General features: G+C 50.7%; 1 protein-coding gene across 1 annotated transcript in view; it reads left to right on the forward strand.

Annotated features, from left to right (window-relative positions):
• FMNL2 (formin like 2) overlaps positions 1–25,488 on the forward strand; it is a 111,922-nt gene that overhangs the window by 50,847 nt on the left and 35,587 nt on the right. The window contains exons 2-4 of the mRNA XM_033516202.1: positions 15,246–15,329; positions 22,747–22,827; positions 24,812–24,888. Of these exons, the coding sequence (XP_033372093.1) occupies positions 15,246–15,329; positions 22,747–22,827; positions 24,812–24,888 (242 nt within the window). The remainder of the gene's footprint in view (positions 1–15,245; positions 15,330–22,746; positions 22,828–24,811; positions 24,889–25,488) is intronic.

Raw genomic sequence — 25,488 nt, forward strand, 5'->3', positions numbered from 1 at the left:
CATCCATCCATCCATCATCCATCATCCATCCATCATCCCAAACTCAGCTGGCAGCATCCTGGAATCTCCTGTGGGAATCAGGCTCCACCATTTTGCTCAAACTGAAGGATTTGTTTATCTTTAAACTGTGAGGAATTCCTGGAATAAATCCTGTGAGGAATTCCTGGAATACATCCTTGTCCACCAAATCCACCTTGTACCTTAGAAATACACAATAAATGCTGTTTAAATACAGAATATCAGCTCAGATTCCCCAAGGGAAAAGGCCGTGTCCAGGGCCTGCCCTAATCCCACAATTGTTATTTGTGCCAAGTCGGTTTTGATGCCACATAATTTCCATGGAAAGTTCAAAGCAAGCCCGTGGAAAGGCTTTGTGCTGCCTTTGCTGTCACCTGTCCCTCCTGGGCTCTGCCATCTGTTGAGGTGACATTTGAAATGAAGGTGTCGTGGGGCTGTTCCCTGGATTGGTGTGGAACACACACAGCCATTGAAGAAGGAATTACAGGTGTGCCTTTATCTGACATTATTCCAAAAGCTAAAATACAACTGGCAATAAATGGGATTATGGAAAAGGATTGAGCCCTTGGATTGTTTGAACTGGCACAGAGCTCGCTATCCAAAGGGAAGCTGAGTTTATCAAATTGGTGTTTTGTGTGAGGTTTGGGTTGTGGGGTTTGCCTTGGTTTCCTCATCCTGTGCCAGCTCACTGTGGGCACCTTTTTTGGTAGGAAAACCACCTGGATCGGGCATTCTGCAGGAAATGAGCTCTGTAAATCAGGATTTTCCCTGCTGGGAATGGTGTGTGGATGTAAGAGCAGCATGGCTGGGTGCTCCTCGCTGCTGTCACCTTTGTCACCCTGGGGGAAAGCTTTGGTGTTTCCCCTCCTGCCCATGGAGCTGGGAATTCCAGAGGGAATCCATCCCAGTCCCTCGCTCGGCCGAGCAGCTCTGACTGGGAAAACTTGTCAGCTGTCCTGGAATACAGACATCACACATCCAGTGCTGGTTTCCCACCCTCATTAGTGCCAGAAAAGGACACTAATTAGCTGTGCTGTGCCCAGCGTGGCTCTGTGTGCTGTTCCCAGGAGCGGAGCCAGGCTCCCTCCGCGGCACCCGGGAATTGCCGGGATCTTTGGAGCTGCCAGGGCTGTGCTGCTGCTCCTGCTCGCTGTGTTCTCCCTGCTTTGGGGAGTCTCACATTCCCACTGTCCCGATTTTCCCCTGAGCACTGCAGGTGCCTGGCTGCTGTAGGAATTTTCCTTTCCACTTAAAGCCGTAGCTGGAAGGACACACAGGATCATGGATCCGACTCTTGGCCCTAAAATGCCACCCTGGGCATCCCTGGGAGCAGTGTCCAAACATTCCCTGAGCTGTGGCAGCCATGGGAATGTGACATTCCCTGGGAATCAGGGCCATCCCTCTGCTTGGACATGGTGCAGGAACCAAATTTTAAGGAGCTAAGTTTTGCCAAGTTCCAACCCAAATCTTCCCATTTGGTCCTTCCCTGTGGAGCTGTGCGGGTGCCCCGGGGGTGCTGCTGTCACCCAGTGCCTCATCAAAGGCAGAATTCCACCCTGGAAGTGTGAAATCCCAAATCCCCTGTGCTGGGGCTTCCCAGCTTCCGAAGGAGGCGGTGACAGAAGGCTGAGCATATGTTCCACAGGGGCATCATTAGGAACAATTGGTTGCAGCCTTGGTAACGCTGGGATTTACAATCTTCCATAATCTCTGGTGCCTGTTGAGCTGGGGAAGACATTCCCAAAGGCAGCTGAGGAGTTGGAACTTTCTGGAAGGATGGGTCTGGCCGATGCCTGCCATCTCCGATTGGGAATGGGGGTGCTGGTGGCACCCTGGGGTTGGAGCCTCCCCTCAGGGTTTCTGTGGTGCTGGAACACCATCCAAGAGCTCCATGGCCGTGAGAGATGTTTGGATTTGTTGTGGAGCAGCTGGGCCATCACTCTCCTCTCCTCTGGGATGTCGGTGTCACCGCTCCGTGCTGGTGGCTGCTGGGGGTACAGCCAGACCCACAACTCTCCTGTGGTGTGGGGCTCTCTTTTTGCCCCAAAAATGAACCCACAAGTCATGCTGGCCATCCCTGCGAGGCTCCCACACAACTGGAAGGGGCGGGTGAGGCTGGGAGCAGAGAATTCCCCGTTGTGTGGGATCCAGAGTTTGGCTCTTGTGGGAAAGCTTCCAGCAGGGCTTCCAGACAGCCTCACTGGGATCTGGAGCTGCAGGAGTCACAGGCTGGTGTTGTGTGCAAGCCCTGGAGCTGGGCCATGATCCCAAGGGAGCACACAGCTCCCAGGCAGGGATCTGGGATCCCACCATCTCCCCCGTGGCAGTGGGAGCTGTGCCGAGGTTTGGGGAGGGAGCTGATCCCTTGCTTCCCAACCCAGCCCATCCAGGGAGCGTGGCTGAGCTCACACACCAGAATTTGGCTGGGTTTTTGGCTCTCCTTCAGCCACGGAAGCGGGGACCTGCTGATAGCATCGTGGAGCTCTTGCAGATAAGGATAATGAAGTGGGAGGCTGATAAGGAAGTGCCATTGCTGGGAAGAATATTTTTCCTTTGCCAACTCCAGCTGAAGGTAAAAGCTGTTTGTGATCTGGAGCACAAAACTTCCTCAGCTCTGTCTGTCCTGTGGGATTGGTGCTGCTTCTCCCATCACCAGTGAGTTTTCCTGGAATCCCTGAGGCTGAGGTGTTCCCAGCAGGTTGTTCAGGGCTGGATCCCAGGATGGAGCTGCCTGTGCCAGACTTGGATCATACTTAGTGGATAAAAGGATTTGGGGGTTTGTTTTTGTACCGTTCCAAGTGGAATTTGAGGTATTCCAGCCTGGCCTGGTGCTTGTCCCAGTGCCAAGCTGCAGGTTGTTCCAGTGTGGGATTAATCCTGCTGCTCATCCCGGTCATGTGCCAGCCAGGGCTCGTTTTCATTCCGTGCCATGCTCTGCTTGGGAGCCCGGGAGCTCTTTAACCTAATTCCCATTCCCATTCCGGCGTGGGAAGCTGAGGAGAGCCAGAGCTCCTTTTACAAATCTCTCTTCGTGTCAGCACTTCCAAAATCCCAGAGTTTCACTCGTGTGTGACACCCTAACACAGAGGTGCCACAGGCATCTGCCTTCCACAGGGAGATAAAATATTCCCAGGAAAGCCACTTCAGGAATAATTTTTGGATTTTTTTGTCTTTAAGCCTGAATCTGTTCAATTCCTGATTGTGCTGACAGCCAGCCCAGCTCCTTCTGCCTGGGATCTGCACCTCCCAGTCCTTGGATATTCACTCGGAACTGAATCCAGCTTCCTTCCCCAGAACCATCCTGACAGTCAGATTAATTCAGTCAGGAATTAGGGACGGTTCTGCCTTGGAGAACCTGAGGAAGAGCAGGTGTGTGGATTAATTTTCCCATTTTTGTGCCCTCAGCACTGCAGCTTGAGTGCTCTGGGCTGGGTGATCCATCACAGGTTGGGTTCAGCGGTCTCTGAGGTCTTTTCCAACCTCAATAATTCCATGATTCCATGATTTTGGCAGCACCCTGGGTGTGCTCCTGGCAGGAGATGCCAGTGGTGGTGTCACAGCACAATTCTCTGTCACAATTCCGGTCGTTTTACAGTTCATAAACATTCATCAAAGGGAATTTAGATGAAATCCGAGTTTTGTCTGGTTCCAGGCTTCCTGCAGCAGGAAAATCACGAGGTGGATGTCTGGGAGGGTGAGCAGGTGAAGTGTGTCTGACATGAAAAGATGAAATTAGAAACGTGTTTGTGGCTAAACAAAGGGAATTGTAAACATGTGTTGCCATCAGGTGAGAAATCCTGTGGGATTCAGTTGTGAGGATAACTCTGGAATGACAGGAGCTGGAGAGAAACCTTCCTCTCCTTCCCTTTTTTTCCTGAGTTTAGGTGCCTGCTTACATTGTCCAGAAATTTGGGATTAATCTTCTCACAGAGATTAAAAATAGCATCCAGAACTGGCTCGGGAATGGGAGCCCAGCCAGCACAGCCAAAGATTTATTTGGAAAAAGTAACCTAGTAGGGATTTTATGGGCGAGTTCAAACATTTATTGGTCTGGCACCTACCTTTGGGACTGGTTTTGGGGCAGCCACAGTAAAAGTGCCTGAGGAATAAGCAAAGTGATCCCTCGGGAGGAAGCTCCAAAGTGGGATAATTCTCTCATTCTCCAACAAACCAAGCGCCCTCAGCTGCTCCTCGTATGGCCCTGCCAGAGAAACTCAAGGAAAAAAGGAATAAAGCACCTGAAATGCAGGGAAACTCGAGGAAATAGGGAAGAAACCCCTCCCAGATCCAGGGAAATATATGGGAAGGAGGATAAACGTATCCAGATCCACAGAAACCCAAAGAAATAAAGGAAAACTCCTCAGTTCCAGGAAAATAAAAGGGAGGGGGGATAAACCCCTTCAAATCCAGGAAAACTCAAGGAAAAAAGGGGTAAATCCTCCCTAGATCCAGGAAATTCAAGGCAAGTGGGGATAAACCATCCTAGATCCTAGGTAAATTGAGGAAATAAAGTTTAAGCTCTGCTAGATCCAGGGAAATTCAAGGAAAGCGGGTATAACCCCCCCAGATCCATGGAAACTCAAAGGAAAAAGGTTTAAACCCCCCCAGATCCAGGGAAACTTAAGGGAAGTGGGGTTACCCACCCTGAGGTCCATGGAAATCCAATGAAAGTGGGGATAAACTCCCCCAGATCCAGGGAAATTTGAGGAAAGTGCACTCCAGAGCTGCTGAGACATCCCTGGGCCTGACATCTGTAAAATATCCAGGAGGAGGGGACAGGAGCAGGCAGGACATGGGGATGAATTTGGAATTAGGACACGGCAAAGGCCAGGTTTTCTGGGAAAGGAGCAAAGGGAGGGCAGACAGAGGTGCTTGCTCAGGGCCATTCCCTGAAATCCTGCTGGCTCAATCTCGGCAAATCCGCGGGGCCTTGAACGCTTAAAGACAAAAAAATGAGAATTCAAAAAGGTGCCATGAAATTTGTGTGCGGTGAAGCAGCAAAAAAAGCAGGGCTGGGGTGTGAAAATGCTGGATTTGAGTCACTGCCAATCATTCCCACCGTGCCCCTGTGTGTGGAAATTCCTTTTTTATGATTTATTGCCAGCCCAGACAGTGTCAGGGAGCCTTGGGGACAGTGACAGCGGAGCACAGGACACAGCAGCCCTGCTGCAGGAATTCTTGCTCGTTATGGCTGGAAAATCACAGGATTTGAGGTTTATTTTGGCTTCCCTGCACCTCCTCTGCCGGGCTGGAGAGGTGCCTGCAGTAGTGAGACCTGTAAATATTTCCAATATAAATCTGAGTTTGTAACTTGCTGTGAAAAATTCCCTTGGGATTGAGGTTTGGGTGTGTGAGAGCCTTTCCTGGTGTTTACATTTTTAGGTGTAAGAAACTTCCAAATAAATTCCTTTCCCTGTTCAGCAAGTACTCGAGTGCAGCAAAGTAAATAATTTTCATTTTTTCAGGAGTTTTTGATTTACCTGCTCCCTCTGGGCAGCGTGAGGGGAGCACTGGATTGGCTGGAGGATGTTGGGAAGAGAAGGGAGCTCAGGGAGAATTAAAAAATTAAAAAAAGGCTTCAGTTCTGAGCATCTGAGTGAGTTCCTGGCTGCCTCCAAAGCAGGAATTCTGTCTGGGACGTGGTTTTCCAAGGAGGGCTCGTGCTGACATTCACTGGAGACAGAAAACCTGGGGCCAGGCCCCAGGCCAGGCTTTTTATCCCTGACTTCATTTATTTTTCTTGGTTTATCCGACCCTTAATATTATTTAAATGAAGGTTTTGTTCCTAGGGCAGCATCCATCAGGGTTTCCTCTGTCCTGGGACCAAACCCTGCTGGCCCCATGGCTTGGATTTGCTCTTGGATTTGATATTTTAAACTCATCCCTGTGTTTTATTCCAGCTTTGGGTGGGATTTATCCATCTGTTGGTGTGGTAGGATTTTGCCATGTGGGGGTTTCTCGTGGGCGCTGTCGTTGAAATCTCAGTTGGTGTTGCATAAGAAACTCACTTGGAATGAATTCTGTGGGTTTTTAGCCGTATGTTTGGAGAGTGTTTGTGGGCACAGCTTGTCCAGAGGAGCTGTGACATCCCTGGAAGTGCCCAAAGCCAGGCTGGACAGGGCTTGGAGCAGCTTGGGATAGTGGGAGGTGTGGAATGGGATGAGCTTTAAGGTCCTTCCCAATCCAAACCTCTCCAGAATTCCATGATGGGAAAATTCACATTATCTCTATCACAGAAGTGTGTGTAGGATAGTTTGGGATCATCAGCTGGCCTTAAAAATTGCAGTTAGGTGAAGTTTGTGTGTTTTGACGAGGATTTTATCCATCTTTTCCTGAGTGAGGTTGTCTTGGCCGACGTCCCTGACCAGCTCATCCCTTTGGAGGGGAAGAGAGGGATCCTCTACATGAGGGGAGGTTGGATGCATTTTGTTCCCTCCACCCTCTAAAAATCCCTTCTCACCCTCAGGAATATCGTATAAATCCCGGAATCCCAGACTGGTTTGGGTTGGAATATCAGAGCCCATCCCAACCCACCCCTGCCATGGGCAGGAACACCTCCCACTATCCCAGCTTGCTCCAACCCAGCCTTGCACACTTCCAGGGATCCAGGGGCAACCACATCTTCTCTGGGAATCTGTGCCAGGGCTTTCCCACCCTCACAGGGAGGAATTCCTTCCCAAAATCCCGTCCAGCTGTGGTGCACTGGGGTGTGCACGGCTTCCAGGTGGGAGCTGCTGCCGGAATTTTCCTTTTCCTCCTGAGCAGCTGATGGATGAGCAGCAGTGCAGTCCCACAGGTGACTCCACTTCCAGAGGGTTTGTAGGGAATAACAGCATGAGGGGATGGGATCTTCTGACTCACAGCAAAGCTGCTTTTTCAATGGGATCTGGGGAAAAGTTCTGGAGAAAACCCAAAATCCCTTGGCGTATTTGGGATAATTGTAGGGATGCTTGGACCTCGCTGCTCTGTCTGTGCTGCTGTGAGGCAACACAGGAGTGGAAAAGATGTAAAAATTGCTGGAACCCCTTTTTTGTGTGTTTTCCAGCATTTTTGTGCCCTGCAGCTCCCAGCACTCCGGGCTGCCCCATGAATGGATCCCATCGTGTGTGCAATTCCCAGCACAGCCTTTGGAATACAAATTCTGGTTCTTTGGGAGCCACTTGCTCTGGCATTTCACTGAAAGGGCTTTAATTTTAGATTTTGTGGTTTTCCTTATCGGCAGTGAGTGATTTAATAAAACCACGGGACGAACTCGGAGTGAGTCAGGCCTGGCTGGGCCTTCAAAGCCTTCCTACCATGGAATTCTTTTCCAGTGGTGAATTAATGAGGTTTTAGCTTTCCCAAAACGTGAGGCCATTAAGCTGAGTCGTGATTTTTGAGAGGAGCAAGCAGCTCTGTGGTCACTGCAGCCCTTGGTCCCCAAAACCTTCCAGAGGTTTCCCGGATAAAGTTCCCTCAGCTCTCCCACTTGCTGTGTGAGGAGAAGGTTTGGGATCAGAGGATCCTGAAGGTACCAAAAGCTCTCCAAGATCTGCCACTGCTCTGTGTTCCCAAGTTCCACCTCCACAGGGCTTTAAATCCCTCCAGGAATGGGAATTCCACTGCCCTGGGCAGCACATTCCAATGCCTGAGCACCCTTTCCATGAGGGAATTATCCCTGATATCCAGCCTACCATCACTGGATAACCCCAGGCCCACCGAGGTGCACGGGGGGCAGTCACAGATCCAGAATTCAGGATTTTGACTTGGTTTTTTTTCCAATCCTTTCCCAAGGATGAGCTCCACACGCCGTGTTCTCTCTCCTCAGCAGGTCTCTCCGTGCTCTGGAAGCTTCTCCCGCTCTTCCCTACAGATCCAGGGTGTTTTTAGGAGGGGACAAGCCTGGTGCAGGCAGAGCATTGGTATTTTTAGATCAAAGACCAGTTTAATAAAAAAAAAAACAGCAGAGGAGAAGGAGGATTTAATAAATAAGTACATTTAATTCTAGCCTAGCTTGGATTCCTCATAAAGTCAGGGAGCTTGGAGCTCGCTTCAGTTGCCTCTGGCTTTCCTAAATAAACACAGGAGCAGGGCTGGGAAGTTAAGTAGCACAGAAAATTGCAAAAAAGTTGCATTTTAATATTCTAGGAGAATATTAAGGGCTGTCTTACAGGCCAGGCCCTGGAATTAAATTTTAATGCTGTCCAAAAATCCTGAGGTTGTTTTGGTAGGCAGCTCCTGGAGCTACACAGAGACTTTTTGTGGAGAAAGGGTCACAGTTAGGGCAGGGTGAGGAACCTTCTCCAGCCACGGTGAGTGAACAGGGTTTGGGGCCAGGATCTGCTTCTTATGGAATTCTGTAATTTCTTCTGGAGTTTTTATCTGGAGAAGAGCAGGCACTGGAGGAACCTGGGCAGGAGGGTGGAGTGAGGTGGGCCTGGGCTCTTCTGCCATGTCCCAAGTGAAGGGATAACAGGGAATGACCCTAAATTGCACTAGGAGAGGTTCAGGTTAAATATTGGATTTTTTTTTCCCCTGGAAGAGCAGTCAGGCATTGGGATGAGTTGCCCAAGGATGTGGTGGAGTCACCATCTGTGGGACTGTTCAAGAGGTGTCTGGATGTGGCCCTTGGGACATGGTTTAGGGATGGTTGTGGTGGTGCTGGGTTGATGGACTCGATGATCTTCAAGGTCTCTTCCTGCCTGGAAGATTCTGGGAATTTTCCCTCAGGCTGAAGAGGCCTGGTTGCCACCACCCTCCTGCGCTGTGGCCTTGGGTGGTGACACGCTCAGCGTGTGCTTCACCTGGGCAGCACCTTGGGATGAAGAGTTAGGGAATCACAAAGGTTGGAAAAGCCCTCTAGGATCACCAGATCCAACCATTCCGAGGCTGAGGCCTCAGCCCTGTCCCCAGTGCCACCTGTTAAAGCTGTCCCCAGGTGCTGCAGACCTTTAGTAAAGCTCAGGTGAGAGGTGATTCAGTGAGTGGGGTGAGGCTGGAGGCCTCACTGGTGACTCTGGATGGCTCCAAGCCACCCCCAAACGTCCCCTCCTGTCCCCTGGGCTGTCCCAGGAGAGGATGAGCGGTGGGAGGTTGGAGCTGTCCTGCTCCACCTCAGGGGATGAGAAGAGCCCTGGCTTTGCTCCTGCCTGGGCACCCTCCTCGTTCCTTTCCACACCAGATAAATTTAGGGGTTGTGAGGGAACATTCCCAGCCTCAGCCACCGCACCTCTGACAGCCAAGGGTGACAGTGTCACACCAACAGAGCTGATTTATGCTGCTGTTCCTTCTCTTCTCAATGTTTCTGGAATGTGGTTGCTTTTGGATGGCAGCTCAGTGCCAAGAAGGAAAGCTGGATCCACTCAGGAATTGGGATCTGGGTCTCTCCAGCCAGGGAAGGGCTGCTCTGCCTCCCTGGAGGTGGGAGGTGTGCACTTGACTGATGAACCAGTTTTGGGTCTGTTCTGTAAGAACTCACTGGATATTAATAAAAGTTAAAAATACCTCAGGCTCTGCCTTCTGCCTGACTGAAATGCAGGAAAAATCAGGATTGCAGCTCCACACATGGTGGAGACGGTGAGATAAACCCCAGAAAGCTTCAGGCAAAATGCTGAACCTGAGGAGCTGGGAAAGATGAGCTGGAGAATAAACTCAGGCTGGGCAGTTCCAGGTGAGGAGAGAGTCCTTGAAGGCTGGAGTAAGAGCAGGGCTTTGATGTGGGTGTGTAAATGCATCACGAGGACCAAGACTTGTTTGAAGTGTTTTAGAGCACTGATCTTTTCCCTAAGTGCTGTTGGGAAGCCAGGAACGATCCAGGTTTGTTTTTCCATCTCTCTGGGAGTAGTGGAAGATGGGAATAATCCCAGTCAGAGGGAGGACAGGAGGAGAAAGCCAGTTGGGAATTAATTCTCAGGAATCTGAGTTACTGTGCTCATGGAGGAGTGGGAATTCCCTTCACCCTCACCTGCCACATCAGGCTGTGTCCTGGCAGACCAGGTTTTCCTGGAAATAAAAAAGGAATAAATACCTTTATTCCTTTCAGGGGAGTTTAACCCTTTGCTGGGATGGCTTTTAATGTCCTTTCCTCCAGCGCTGGTGTCGGACTCTGCTTCCCTGCCTTTTTCCATCCCCATCCATTGGATGGTGAGCACATCCCACATTTTAGGGCTTCATGAGCTCGTGCTGACACATCCAGGGCCGTTCATGGGAACAAATTCCATTCCCAGCACAATTCATGTCAGGATTCGTTAATAAAAGGGATGCAGACTTGAAGAGGATACGATCAATAAGAGCAGCGGCCCAGTGCTATTAATTAGCAATGCTATTAATTAGTAATGCTCATGCTTTTGACTCAGCTGAGTTGCTGCTACACTGGTTTCCCAAAACTTTGGGCCTTTTCATCTTCAGGAGAGCGAGGAATAAGTTGGAAAAAGCGCAGCAGGCTGGTGCTGGTGTGACCTGGGCTGCAGGTGGCACCTGGAGGCATCTGCTGCTGCTTCCTTTTCCAGCTGGGTGCTTTATCCCGCTCGGGATGAGTTCAGTGTTTTCCCTGGATAATGCAGGAGCCCTTTGTCCCCAGGACCTGGGGCCACCACCCCAGCAGCTCCCTCAGTGCCCTTTTTTCCATGAAAGGGGACAGCAGGACAACCCCAAGGGACGTGTTTGAGACCAAGGACAAAGCCAAGCCGTGCTGGTGGTGCCCAAATCCAGCAGATCAGTCCATAAATGAGATTTTTAGTGCCAAAACCTGGAATCGGAGGCTCCGCCACTTTGGGTGGAGCTGGGCTTTGTTTCAGAGGTTAAAAATACATAAATTTCCTTGTTGCACTCTGGTTTTATTTTTAACTCTGCAGCAATTTAATATTTTGGAGGTCTGCTTGTACTCCCCCCAGTTTTCCATCTGCTACTGTGATTAATTTAAGGCCCAGCTCCATCCTGCCAACCCAGAGCAAACAGAATGGAAACCTTACCTAGATGGTTTGGCACGGAGCAGCAGACACGAATAACTTTGGAATTCGGGGGGGAAAAGTGAAATCCCGTGTTCCTGGAGCTGGGATGGGGTTGGACAGGAGCCCTTGCAGGCAGCAGGATCCAGCTGTGCTTCCTCCAGGTTTGTGCTGGGAGGTGTTGCTGAGGAGTCGGAAGCGGCGTGCTCCGCTTTCCTACAACCTCTCCAGGCAGGAGGATTTGCCACAGCTTGGTTTTCCCCCCTCCCCAGGCCTGGAAACACCGTGAGGTAGTGGAAAATTGCAAGTGAGGAAGGTGGGATTGATTTCCCGAGGCTGTGGAAGGGACAAAACTGCGGAGCTCACCTGGGAGCTCGGCCAGGGGGGCAAAGGAGCCTGAGCAGAAATGGTTATTTTTCATCTGGATTGTGTTTTGTGGTTATTTTTAATCTGGGTTGTGTTTTATGATTATTTTAATTATGGATTGTGTTTTATGATTATTTGAATTTTGGATTGTGTTTTATGATTATTTTTAATCTGGGTTGTGTTTTATGGTTATTTTTAATCTGGGTTGTGTTTGGTAGGAGCCAGTCAGGGATGGGGATGAGGATGGAAATGAGGATGGAAATGAGGATGCAGAGCAGTGGGGCACAAGATGAGGCTGCTTCAGCTGCAGTTCCCACTCACAGGAAAGGGTTTTATGGGATCCTCATGGAAGCTGGGGATCCAATTAAAGGTGGAAATCTGCTCTGCTGGCAGTCTCCAGCTGCACGAGTGGGTGGTGACACAGGGGACACAGGCAGGAGAGGAGAGTGGGGCCGTCCCTGCTGGCCACAGCAGGAGTCTGGATTGTTTTAGGAAGGGAATAATTCTGCTCTCAGAAGCCTTCAGAGCTCTAATTGGGAAAAGATGGAAAGGGAAACCACAGGACACAGACCTGTCATTAACTAAAGAACTCTGGGATGTGTGAAGCCCACGGTTGTAAGAGCTGGAAGTGGCCAGGAGAGGTTGGTGAGTCATTCCAGGGATCCACGGGGAATAGGAAATCCAGATGACAAATGTGTCTGGTTGGGTGTGACTCCAGCAAAACTCCTGCAGCCAGTTCAGTAGCCTGAGCCTCGGATCCTGCTGCTGTCACTGAGTTGTGGATTTGGGAGCAGTGCACTTGGATTTCAGGAGCCACTTGGGGTAGTGCCATGCAGGGATGAAAAAAAAGAGTCTATTGCTTCCCATGGAAGTGAAGATATTGTGGTTTAGGATCCAGTTTTCCAGCAGGGAGTGGCTGTTGAGAGTAAGAAAATCCTTAGTCCAGGTTTCAGAGAAGGGATGGTGTAAAATCGTGGAATATCCTGAGTGAGAGGGATCATCCAGCCCAGCCCCTGGCCCTGCACAGACACCCCAAAACCCCACCCTGGGCATCCCTGGATGCTCCTGGAGCTTTTGGGAATGTGCCCATTCCCTGGGGAGCCTGGGCAGTGCCAGCACCTCTGGGGAAAGAGCCTTGCCCTGAGATCCAGCCTAAAATCCCTTGGCACAGCTCCAGCATTCCTCAGGTTCTGTCGCTGTCCCGGGGAGCTGGAGCTGTCCCTCAGGAGAAGCTCCAGGCTGGGGTGGCTCCCCTCAGTCTCCTCCAGCTGAACAAACCCAAAACTGTGACCTCAAATGTTCCACATCTGTCCCCTGCAGAGCCTTCCTCATCCCCGAGCTCCTCCTTCGGACACAGTGCCAGATCCAGAGCTCCCTTAGGCTGTGCAGGTGACCAGGGCAGTTCTTCCCAGAGAATCTGAGAATCCTAAGGTAGGAAAAGCTCTCCAAGATCTGCAATCCAGACATTCCACAGTGCTGCATGGCTTTAAATCCCTCCAGGAATGGGAATTCAGCAGAGATCAAGGACTGGAGGGGCTGTGGAGTGACCCCTGGTGCTGTCCATGCCACGCTCACCCTGTAAAAAACCCAATTTTTGGGCAGTGAGTGGGTGCAGTTCACCCTGAGCTTGTGCTGGGAGCTGGGCCTGCCTGCACACGGTGTCCAGAGGCAGTTTTCCCTTGGGAGAGGGCAGGAATGTCCGCAGAGAGCTCTTGAGGGACGCCAAGGGCTTGTGTGGAGCAAAGCAAAGCACTTCCCGCTGCAGACTGAGATCAGATGGCTTCGTTTGGGAATGAGATCACTGGAGCCTGGCTCTTGTTTTCCCTGTTGCAGGCTCTCATTCCCGCTGGAGCCCTGGCACGGAGGTTTCCAGGCAGGATTCTCATCCCGGTGCCAGCCGGGCTGTGTGAGCTGATTAGCTCTAAGGAGATCAGAGCCTGACAAGGGCTGCATTGCAGGTAAACACTGGAGCTTTTCCTCCAGCTGAGAGGAGCTGTGAAACACGGCTCAGGAGGAAGGAATGGTGCTGGAAGAACCCTCAGGAAAAATACCAAGAAGTGCACGGAATGATAAGCAGAGCTGATAAGGTGCCTGGTGAGAGACTGAGAGGAGAAGCAAGCACTGATATGATCAGAGCTCTAAATGCTGTCAACATGACAGCAGCGATGAGCAGGAGAAGGAGCGTTGTTATCTGATGGAAAACAGCTCTGGGAAGAGCAGCCATGGGAGCAGGAGGGGCAGGAGGATCCCCAGGGACAGGGATGGAGGGAGGGCAGAGGAGTGAATCCTTGGCTGTCCCTCATTCCCAAGGCTTGTCTGGCTGTCCTGGTGCCCAGCAGCATGGTCAGCACTGACACAGAATCACCCTTGGTGCCTCTGATCCTGCCAGGAACGTCCTGAAATTCCCATTTTCCCTGTGCCAGCGAGGTGTCCAGGTTGGCTGATCCCAACAGGTGCCTCTTGTCCCCATCCCTCCCCTTCCCTGGGATGGGATTTGTGCAAGGAAACGAAGGAAGTCTGGGAAGAGGATGGATCTGGGATGGTTCCAGGGATCCCCAGGACAGCCTGCTGGGATAAGCCTGGAGGCTGGGTGTGACACAGCTTGGGAAGCTGCTCCCAGAGTGGGATTTTGGTCCTGAACTCGGATTTATTGATTGCTGATTTATCGTGTCCAGTGCCACCAGGGCTGGCTGGCTCTTCCTCCCTGGGAGGAGACTGCCAGAGGCCTGTGGTCCCCAGGGCTTAACTGGGTTAACTGGGCCAGTCTGGGGGTTCCATCTGGAGCCCAGGAGATGCTGGAGCCCAAGAGGTGCTCGGCAGATCTTCCACTTGGCCTTGCTGTGCTCGGCCAGGCTGATGGGGATCCTTTCCAGACCTGGTGTTTGCAGAGCCCTCTGGGTCTTCCTGGGTTCCATTCTGGGTTCCATCCCGTGTTCCTGGGTTCCATCCTGGGTTCCATCCCGTGTTCCTGGGTTCCATCCCCTGTTCCTGGGTTCCATCCCCTGTTCCTGGGTTCCATCCCCTGTTCCAGCCCTCTCCAGGAGCACAGTCACCACAGTTACGCTGCACATTCCGGGACGGGGCTCTTGGGAAAGCCGCCCTTCCCAGAGAGCTGTCCTGGAAGGAGCGCTCACATCAAAGGATCCAGCAACGATAGGGATCAAATAATTGCTGCCTCTCCCTTTCCTTCTGACTCCTGTCACTCAGCCTGGGCTGGCTGGCTGAGGGTTGGGCAGCAGCAATCCTGACTCTGGGATCTGTGACATCCAGCTGAGGTGGCATGTGGTGGATATCCAGCTGGGATAGCTGCTGGAGTAAAATGAGGTGGCATTTTGTGATCCTGTTGGGAGGGCACTGTCCTGCAGCCCCAGCTGACAGTGGGAGGTGTTTCCCTTAGGAATGTGCTCAGGGAAGGGAACAGGACCTGGCTGGGGCACAGAGTGCTGTCCTCTCTGCTGGGTGCTGGATGGAGCTGGATGGTCACAGAATCCAAAACCAGTTTGGATTGGAAAGGACATCAAATCTCATCCCACGGGCAGGGACACCTTCCACTGTCCCAGGTGCTCCAAGCCCTGTCCAGCCTGGCCTTGGGCACTTCCAGGGATCCAGGGGCAGCCACAGTTTCTTTGGGAAGCTGTTCCAGGGCCTCTCCACCCTCACAGGGAACGTTTTTTCCCTAAAAACCCCGGATCCAGAGCTCAGGGCTGGCCCTCAGCCGCTCACCTCGTGTGTCCCAGCATGGCCCTGCCCTTGGGTGCCTCGTGATTCACCGGCGCTTTTGGGGCCAAAACCAACAGGGAGAGGAAATGTTCCTGAGCAGCTCTGGCATCAGGAATTCACAGGGAACAATCCAGGAACCACAGCCACGCTGCCTCAGATTGCTCCTGCTGGGTTTGGCTGTGGTTGGTCCCTCACAATATTTCTGTCTCTCCCCAGAATGCCATGAACCTGCCTCCCGACAAAGCCCGGCTCCTGCGGCAGTATGACAACGAGAAGAAGTGGGAGCTCATCTGTGACCAGGTAAGGAGCCTCTGGAGAGCCTTTGGGAGGTGAGAAGAAGTGGGAGCTCATCTGTGACCAGGTCAGGATCCTCTGGAGAGCCTTTGGGAGATGCCTGTCTGCAGCTGCTCCATCCTGGGCTGAGCAGGGCCTTGCAGGGCACCTGTTCCTGTGAGTTCCAAGCGCTCATTCCTTCTGCTGCCTTGTTGGTGAGCACTCCCAGAGGCCTCCCAGCCACCCCAGTCCATCCTGGCACGCTGTCATTCCATGATTTGTGTCATGTTCTCAGTGTCCCAGAGGGCTGTGAGCTCTGTGCTGCAGGCTGTGGTGGCAGCAGGTCAGGCAGAAGCTGTTTGATCCCAAATTCCCACCTCACAGAGGGATGTCCCTTTCCCCTCTGATGTGTCCATCTCAGCCTGACCTCAGAGTCCTGCCCTGAACAAACCATCTCAGCCCAGGGGCTGCTGGGCTCCCACGTCACCTCCAGGGACAGACAGGAGCCTCTGCTCTGCTCCAGAGGCTGGGAACGACCTCGGCTTGGGCAGTGCCAGATGCTGAGGAATCTCCTCAGGTGTGCAGCAATGAACAGGATGTGATGGATAAACAAGAACGGCATTTTGGGCATTTTTGGGGGGAAATGTGCCAAAGGTGGGATTGGGGTTGGGGAGCCAGCAGCAAAACTGGGATCTGCTGTGAAGTTCAGCAGTAATGGTTAGTGAAAATGATTAGTCCAGCACTGGGAAAGCGGGATGTTCCCTTGGGAACTCAGCAGAAGCAGGGTGAGAGCTTGGCAGGAGGTCAGGGACTTTGGGATAAATACATTTATGGGACATTTCCTAGTCAGCTGTCGCTGTGCTGGGGTGTCTGACACACTCATGGAATTCCAGACTGGTTTGGGTTGGGAGTTCCAACCCCAGGGACACCTTCCACTATCCCAGATTGCTCCAAACCCTGTCCATCCTGGCCTTGGACACTGCCAGGGATCCAGGGACAGCCACAGCTGCTCTGGGAACTCGGCCAGGGCCTCTCCACCCTCACAGGGAAGAATCCCTCCTTAATATCCCATCTAATCCTGCCCTCTGGCAGTTTAAACTCATTGCACAGGTACCTTAAAGTAAAACTTAATGCAGAATTGCCTTTTCCCCCCACGAGTAGCCCATGCAGAGAATGTAAAGCTTGAGCTATTTAAAGATTCATTTTACTGAGACAGTGAAAAATCACACTTCTGCGAATGATTGCAGATTCCCCTGGATCCCTGGGAGTGTCCCAGGCCAGGCTGGACAGGGCTTGGAGCAGCCTGGGACAGTGGGAGGTGTCCCTGCCGTGGCTTTAAGGTCCCTCCCAAGCCAGTGCATGGAGTGATTCCATGATTTGTGTCAGGGGTGTTCCCAGAGCTCGGCACAGGCTGGAGCCGTTTGATCCCAGCCTGGATGTGCAAATTCCCAGCCCGGAGCTGATCCACCCTTTGCAGCTGCTGCTGATTCACTGCCCAGCTCCGGGCTGAGATGGGAGGGATGAGCAGATGCGAAGGAAATTTGCAATCTGGAGTAATCCAGACAGCTCCTTACACAACTCAGGGCTGGGCTGAGTCCCTTCCCTGGGATGAGCATTCCCATCCTTTGGAAAGGCAGGGCTGATGGCAGCCAGCAGTGCCAGCAGCAGCAGGAGGTGACACTGTGCCACCTGGCCCATGGTGGCCCCACTGAGCTGGGGTCTGCCACACCTCCCCAGCGTCCAGAGCTCTGTGAGCAGGTGGCACCAAAAAGCAACATTTGGGGTGTGAAACATTTATATCTGTCCCTGGAATAACGGGGATGAGGTTCCAGGAACAGCAGTTGTGCAGGATTTTTTTATTCTAAATGCTAATTTTGACTCCTGTTTTCCCTTGGTTTCACCCATTGTGCCATTTTCACCTGGTTTTGCTTGTAAATCCATGAGGAAATGAGCTCCTTCTCTCCTCTGCTGGTTCTCAGCTTACATCCTCAAGGGAAAAATGTCCAGCAATGGTATTTTCAAAGCAGTCTATATTCTAAATCTATATTTCTAAATATAATATATATTATATATAATAATTATAAATATAAATAACATATAAAATATAATAATGTAATATATAATTATATATAATAAATATAAAAATATAATACTACTATGTTATAATATTATAATATAATAGGTATTATATGTAATATATATTATAATATTATATATATTATAATATTATAAATATAATATATTATACTATACTATATATATACTATACTATAATATAATATAATATCTGCATATATGATTCTACATATTCTGTATTTCTAAATATATATATTCTATATATAATCTATATTTCAGAACAGTCTATATATATAAATACTCAGCAGCAGATCCTGAATATTTATCTGTGGAATATTTGGAGTTAATCCCCAAAAAGGAACTCTCACTTTTGCAAAAATGAGATTAACAAAAGTGTGGAACCAGTTTTATCCTGATGATGATGCTGATGATGACAATAATAATAATAATAATAATAATAATAATAATAATAATAATAATAATAATCTGTCGTGGATAGGATGATTTGCATTGTTTGAATCATTGTAAGGGCTGCTGGGCTGGTTGTGGAGGACTCATCCCACGTGGAATTTTCTCTTCCTTTGTTTATAAACTTATCAAATCATCTCAGAATTGTTCTCAGAGCTTGCTCTGACCTCTCTGGATAAGGCACAAGCAGGAGAAGAAGAGGAAAGCCAGGAGATCTGTTGGAAAGGGTCAGGGTGGCCATCTGAGGCTTGGTGTTGGGACAAGGATGCCATTTCCTGGGCTGGAAATCAGGGAATGGCATCAGGAAAGGCTTTTTTTGGAGGGCTGTGTCCAGCTGGGTGCCAGGAGGGGCTGCAGAGGGAGGTGGGTGAGGAGGGGAGGCCTTGGGGACATCCTGCAAAGTTCTTCGTGTCCCTCTAATGGCAAAGGGTGACAGGGGCGTCACTGCAGCCTGGCCTTGGGACGTGCGGTGGGTGGGAATAAGGGATGGGGAGTTCCACAGGGAACCTGGGAGGTTTGCACCCAAAACCTCCTCCTGAGGCGTTTGGAAAGCTCTTCCTTCCCTGCTGAAGCTCCAGGAGAAGGCAGGCCTTGGTGTTCTGGAGGCTGGTGGCCAGCCTGGGGCTCTTGGGGTGGCCTTGGTGAACAGGGCCCAGCCCTCAGCTTTGCGTCCAAAGGTTTTCCCTGCCCACAGGATCCATGGATGGCTGCTGGAGAAGGGCCTGAGCGAGGAGCGGGGTGTTGTGGGGGTGCTGTGCCATTTTCTGTCACAAATTCCTCAGTGGAGCCCAGGTTTCTCCTCAGGAACGTGCTGGGGGAACCGGAGCCCTTACGGTGCCTTTGACCCTTTCACAACACAGATCCAGGGCCAGTATCCAGCCAAGGGTTTTCCATCGCTTTTTATGGCTGCAGAAACCATTTGCAGCTCTGGTTTGAGGGCCTTTGCTTAAAAAACATCGTGTATTCCAGGGAATCTGCCCTCTGGGGGTAAATACAGGGCAGGAAATCCCTTGTTTTACTGAATTCAGGAGAAGTTGGACTTTGGGACACTCATGGCTTTTCCCATCTGACTGGGTCACCCTGGGAGAGGGGACTCAGGGAAGATCAGACGAGGAGGGATGGAGAGGTTGGAGATAAAGGCACCAGGAGTCACAGGCTCAGCAATTTGGGATTGGGAAGGGCTCAGCACCCCTTGGATGGGAGGGAGCAGCAGCTGGGTTCAGTGGTGACCTGCAGGATGTTAATCCCGGGGGAATGGATCATTGTGACTCCTCATCAGTGCAGGGATCAGCAGCTGCTGTCACCTCATTCCACAAGGACACTTCCAAAGCCACACATTGTCCTGCTGGTGGGAATGCTGACACAGGAGCTGCAGGAGATGAGGAATTCTGCACTGCATTCATGATGTGCTTGAGACACTGTTCCCCATCTCCCCTGTCCATCTCCTTCCCCACCGATCCCAATCCATGGGATTTATGCCCTCCCAGCATTGTGGGATTCCGATCCCGAGTTGGATGCGCCGGGCGCTTCCCCGGCATCTGTGAATCCCAAGAATGAAACAGCTTAGCATGGATAATGATAATAATGAGAATAACATATGTGCTAATGTAGAAAAATCTCCTGAATGGTTCTGGGAGCCAAGGATTGTTGGGAAAGCCACAATTTCCTGGTTCCGGAATGAATCCGTTTTCCAGAGCTGGGTGATCGGGGGATGTGTGGGGTTCTTTGCAGGATCACGTGGAAGTGCAGGAGTCCTGCAGTTCCTCTTGGCTGCTGAAGTAAAGCCCCCCCAGGTTCCCCTTTTTTCCTGTATCTGTTGGAAAAGAAAGAGCTGATTCTGGGTGGAGGAGGCACCAGAGAGGTGTTGTGCTCCTGCCTACAGGCTTTTCCCCTGGATTGTGGGATCACGGAATGGGCTGGGTTGGAAAGGGCTTTAGAGCCACTCAGACCCACCCCTGCCATGGGCAGAGACAACTTCCGTCATCCCAGGTTATCCCAGCCTGGCCTTGGGCACTTCCAGGGATCCACAGCTGCTCTGGGAATTCCAGCCCAGCCTCTTCCCACCCTCCCAGCCAGGAATTCCTTCCCAATATCCCATCCAGCCCTTCCCTGTGGCAGTGGGAAGCCATTCCCTGTGTCCTGTTCCTCCATCCCTCATCCCAAATCCCTGTCAGAATTCAATCCCAGTGAATTCTCCCTGTTTATTCCCCCAAAGGGAGATGCTGGGCCCAGCTCATCTCGTTGCTCTCCGGTGCTGCTGCTCTCCTTTCATTCCCTCTGTGCTGTTCCATCCTGGTTTACACCACCGCTCCTCAGGGATTTTCCAAGTCAGAAAAGGCCTTTATCTTTGGGAATTAAGCTCGTTTGCTTTGGAGGACAAAGGCAGTGTGGAGTCATTGCTGCTCCCTGCAGATAATGCTGGAGCTCACAGCAGTCACGTAGTGGAGATAAAAAAGGTTTCACCAGGATTTAGGAACTTTGTTGTGTCTGAATGGCTCAATCCAGGGAAGCCACCACGTCCCAGTCGTGATGTCACCCCACAGCATTTGCTGAGCAAAGTTTGGCTGCTCCAATCCGGATTTTAGGCTTTTTATGCGTGTGGTAAAAATCCCTGACCTCGTCATTCAGCTGGTGTTAAATCCTGAGTTTGGAAGCTGAGCTGGCCAGGGAGTGGGTGGGAATTGCCAGAAGTGGAGGGGAGGAGCTGACACGAAAAAAAGCAGGGATTTTTAACTCTTTAATTATGGATTCAAAGGCAGAGCAGTGCTTTGGGAAGCGTGGGATGGACCACGAGAGAATTCCAGCGGATTCCAGGAAGATCAGCCCACAACCAGCTCCATTCCCAACCCCTGGGAGCTCCCAGTCAGATTTTTGGGAAGAGGGTGGTTGTGACCAGACCTCCAGGGTGATTTGGAGGCCTCACTGCACAGCCCCAACCCTGGCCCTCGCAGCTTCTTAATCAGCCTCTAATATAAAACACTCGGAGCTGGATAAACCCAGACAGGAATCATGGCCAGGAAAGGGCATTTTAAAGGCTAATCCTTCATAGCTTTCCAAACCAGCAAAGAAGAAACGCTTGAAGGGCTTGTAAAAACGTTTCCAGGCCTAGGAGATGTTAACCACGAGTGGTTTTTGGTCACTCCTCAGGTAAGAGCATTGCTGGTGTTTGCTGCTCGTGGATAAATCCTTTAACCCAAATAATTCCACTCCACAAGAACCAGCAGCGTCTTTTTAAGCCGAGTTGCTGCAGAGATTATTACATAAATACATAATTACAGCCAGGTTTGAGGAAAACAAACAAAATCATGCAGTAGCTGCATCCCAGACTGTTAAATGAGCTCGGTGAGGCTCTTTAAACATTTCATTTTGAAGATTCCAGGCAATTAAAACTGGTGGTTGGGAAAAGCTCCTGTCACTTCAGCAGATGAGGGTCGATCACTTGGGAAGAGAAATGAATCCAGAGGAGCAGAAGGGCTTTTCTGGGGGATTGGGCTGAGCACAGCTCTGAGAGAACCCCCAGAAATGGGGGGAGAAATGGGAGAGGGAAGGTGGAGCGTTGTTGGGATGGGATCCTGCTGCCAGGAGGACGTGGCTGGGGGTGGAATTGGAGGATCCTTAAGGGCTCTTCCAACCCAAAGCACTCTGAGATCCCAGGAAATCTCTGTCTGCCCCATGGTCCACTGAGGTGAGCCTGGCTCCCAGAATCCCTGAGAGAGAGCCAGGAAGAATCCACAGTGGTGGACATGGTGCTGGAGCAGGACAGACCCTGCTGGAGGCACTTTGTCCAGAGAAGAGCCCTCAGTGAAGAACTTTGCATTTTCTGAGCTGTTTTTTAGATAAAATAGGAAATGCCAATTCCAGAGGTGCATGGAAAAAGAATCCAGCTGTGCAGGAGGAAAGCCATGAGTGCTCTGTGACTTCCAGAGCTCCCACCAGGGCTGTTGGAGCTCAGGGAAGAGTTTTTCCTTCATTTTTTCCTGCTGGCCATGATGGATTATTTTTTTTTTTTCCCCCAGCAAGCAGCAAGATAATAACAGGAAGAACTTGTGGTGTTCAGCCAGTTCTGGTAACTGGGCAGCAGTGTCCTGTTCATTCTGGAATAACTTTGGGATAACGGAGTCAGAATTGCATCCTGAACTAATAAAGGGAGGTTTCAGATAACAGTTATAAAATGGGAAATTTCAGGAGGTTGGGATGAGATCTTTTCCTCCAGGGAAAGGGGCAGAATAGCTTAAAGTTCTTCCAAGATACAAATAGGATTAGAATTTTTGGGAATGCTGTGAGGAGGTTTGGACACAGCACTCTGTGCCTGTGGAGCAGCTCGTGTTTCACAGCAGCTTTGGTGGGATAAACTTCCAGCTGGACACTGGGAAAGCAGGGAAAAACCAGGGAGCTCTCAGGAGACAGAGCTGCTGTGATCTGGGGCTGAGGGGGGATTGGCTGGAAGGTTTGGGAGGAGCTGGGATGGAATTCCCAGAGAAGCTGTGGCTGCCCCTGGATCCCTGGCAGTGCCCAAGGCCAGGCTGGATTTGGGATTTGGAGCAGCCTGGGATGGTGGAAGGTTTTCTCCAAGTGATTAAAAAGGATTTTGTGGTGGTGCATGCATCTGCTCTCCTGACCCTTCTCCTTCCTCTCTCCATGCTCCTGCTCAGCAGAAACCCTGGAATTTCAGATGGATGTGCAGCTAAAATTCAGAATTCCCACTGAATGTTTAAGGTGTCTTTTTGTGCTGTTGATGTAAATATCAAAATTCATTTAAATCTCTTTTATTTGCATACACAGGTTATCAACTTAGGACCAGAATGTTTTAAAATATAAATCGTTTAATATGTACGTGGTGCAAGAGTTTCCTGGATAAACACAGAAAAATGGCTGATGTTTATTCCTGTCTCTTTTCCAGGAAAGATTCCAAGTGAAGAATCCTCCACACACGTACATCCAGAAGCTGAAGGGGTATCTGGACCCAGCAGTGACCAGGAAGGTGAGGAGCATCCTGGTTCCTCCTGCCTGTCCCTCATTCCTCAGCCACCATGGTCCAGGTTCCTTCCAGCCTTTGTGCAAAGTCTCGGGGAGAAGCAAAGAGAAACTGGGAATTTGCTGCAGTTTTCCAGCTTGGGAAGGAGAGCAGATGTTGGGAAGCCAGGGATCATCTGGCACAGAGCTTGGATAAATAACCTCTTAAATTGTCTCTGAGCTGGGCTCTAGGCCTGGCTTTGGCTAAAGCCCTGTCTGATGCCCCTGGCTCAGCCCTGGGAAGGGGTGTCCACATTTTGAGTCCTTTTCTTTGGGAATTTGCCTGGCAGAGGATCAGTGCAGCTGATCATGGTGACAGCTCCATCCATGGTGACAGCTCCATCTGTGGAGATCAGCTCCATCCCTAGGGATCAGCTCCATCCATGGTGACAGCTCCATCCATGGTGACAGCTCCATCCACAGGGATCAGCTCCATCCCTAGGGATCAGCTCCATCCCCGGGGATCAGCTCCATCCATGGTGACAGCTCCATCCATGGTGACAGCTCCATCCACAGGGATCAGCTCCATCCCTAGGGATCAGCTCCATCCACAGGGATCAGCTCCATCCATAGGGATCAGCTCCATCCACAGGGATCAGCTCCATCCCTAGGGATCAGCTCCATCCACAGGGATCAGCTCCATCCATAGGGATCAGCTCCATCCCTGTGGATCAGCTCCATCCATAGGGATCAGCTCCATCCACAGGAATCAGCTCCATCCCTGGGGATCAGCTCCATCCATAGGGATCAGCTCCATCCCTGGGGATCAGCTCCATCCACGGGGATCAGCTCCATCCATAGGGATCAGCTCCATCTGTGGGATCAGCTCCATCCCTGGGTATCAGCTCCATCCCTGGGTATCAGCTCCATCCCTGTGGATCAGCTCCATCCCTGTGGATCAGCTCCATCCATGGTGACAGCTACCAGAGCCTCTAAAACTCACCCAGAAATGCTGCAGAGCCCAGCAGGTCCCACCCTGGCCTGGCTCCGTTATCCCCAACTTTCCCTGCAGTGATCCAGGGTGGGTTCCCTGTGGAAAACACGGATCCTGCTGGGGCCCCTCTGTCCCTGTGCTCCCAGCCCTGGGACAGTGCTGCTCTTGTGGGAGCCTCCAGCCAGGAGCAGGGAGCCATTTCCAAGGAAACCTTGACATTTCCCCTGTGGATTTTTTCCCAGCCCGGTGAACGGGGTCTTTGTGGTTTTTCTCTCTGGAGGGTTTTGGAGATTGTTCCGTGTTTGGCTTCGCTCCGTGGGCTCACATTGGAGCCTTTCTTATCCGAGGTGCCAAATGACAAACCCAAAGGGGCTGGAAATGCCGAGTTCCTGCTGGCCCCGGGGTTATTCCGGATCAGCCCTTCCCAGAGATGTTCCTGCAGGGATGGGAGAGCTCATCCCACCCGGACCCTTGCTGGGATTGAGTGGTGGCACCAATTCATCCAGGAATTCCTTCCCAGTATCCCACCTGAACCTGCCCTTACCCTTCTCCTCCCATTTAACTCTCAGGGATGGGAATGTGCCAAAACAGCTGCTCCAGAGGGATTTCTCCAGCTGTTTCAGCACTTTTCCATGAGCAGGGAGAAGAGGATCCCCCAGTCCTGCTCCAGATGGGATTGAGGTGCCCCTTTCACCTCATTTTCTAAAGCAGAGGAGCTCTGCAGCCTGCAGGAGAGAGTTTGATGCTGCACCAAAGCTTGGCTTATAAAGAAATGTTTATTTATCTCCAGGCTTTTAATTTCCTTAATGCTGGAAGCTGCAGGATGTTCCTGGGAACAGAAAGAATTTCTCTCTTTTTTGTGTTCTTATTGACTGCTGGGCTGCTGTTGCTGCATTCCTGGGGATGTACAGGAGTTCTCAGTCAGCTCCATGTTTTCCTCATTCCCTCTGTGCTGGGTGACATGTTGAGATTTTTTAATAGAGCCTAATTGTTATTTTTGCTGCCCATTCCATTGCAGAAATTCAGGAGACGAGTCCAGGAGTCGACCCAGGTGCTCCGAGAACTGGAAATTTCCTTGAGGACAAACCACATTGGGTGAGAATTTATTATGCCTCTGGTTACAATAATAATAATAATAATAATCATCATCATCACCATCATCATCATCATCATCATCACTATCATTATTATTTTCATTATTATTATTTTCATTATTATTTTCATTTTTATTTTCATTTCCATTTTCATTTCCACTTCCATTTCCATTTTATTTATTTATTTATTTATTTATTTATTACTTTTATTTTTATTATTTGCATTGTTGCCAGAGGTTTGTTTTTTTTTTATCAGACATCCCTTTCCCATCCACATTCCCACCAATTCCACCTTCCTGTGGGACCAGGAGCACTGGGAGCTTTTCCAGTGTTTTTCTCCATGATCACACACTGTGGCCAGCTCAATTCCATCGATTTTTTGGGGGATTCTGCTGTGATTTGGAGGGAATTAGGGGCTGTTTTAAGCTGTGGGAGGAATTGCAATCCCATTTGGGTGATGGGAACATTCCTTGGAGCTGCACATCCCAAAAACTCCTCCCACACCCCTGCCAAGTGTTCCCTCCTTTTCCAACACAAAGGATTCCCCACCAGGGGCTTGGGGAATCAATCCTTGGATGCTCTTGGATTTGGGATGAGCAGG

This window comes from Parus major, chromosome 7 (genome assembly GCF_001522545.3).
Source record: "Parus major isolate Abel chromosome 7, Parus_major1.1, whole genome shotgun sequence".
In the NCBI taxonomy this organism is placed as follows: domain Eukaryota; kingdom Metazoa; phylum Chordata; class Aves; order Passeriformes; family Paridae; genus Parus; species Parus major.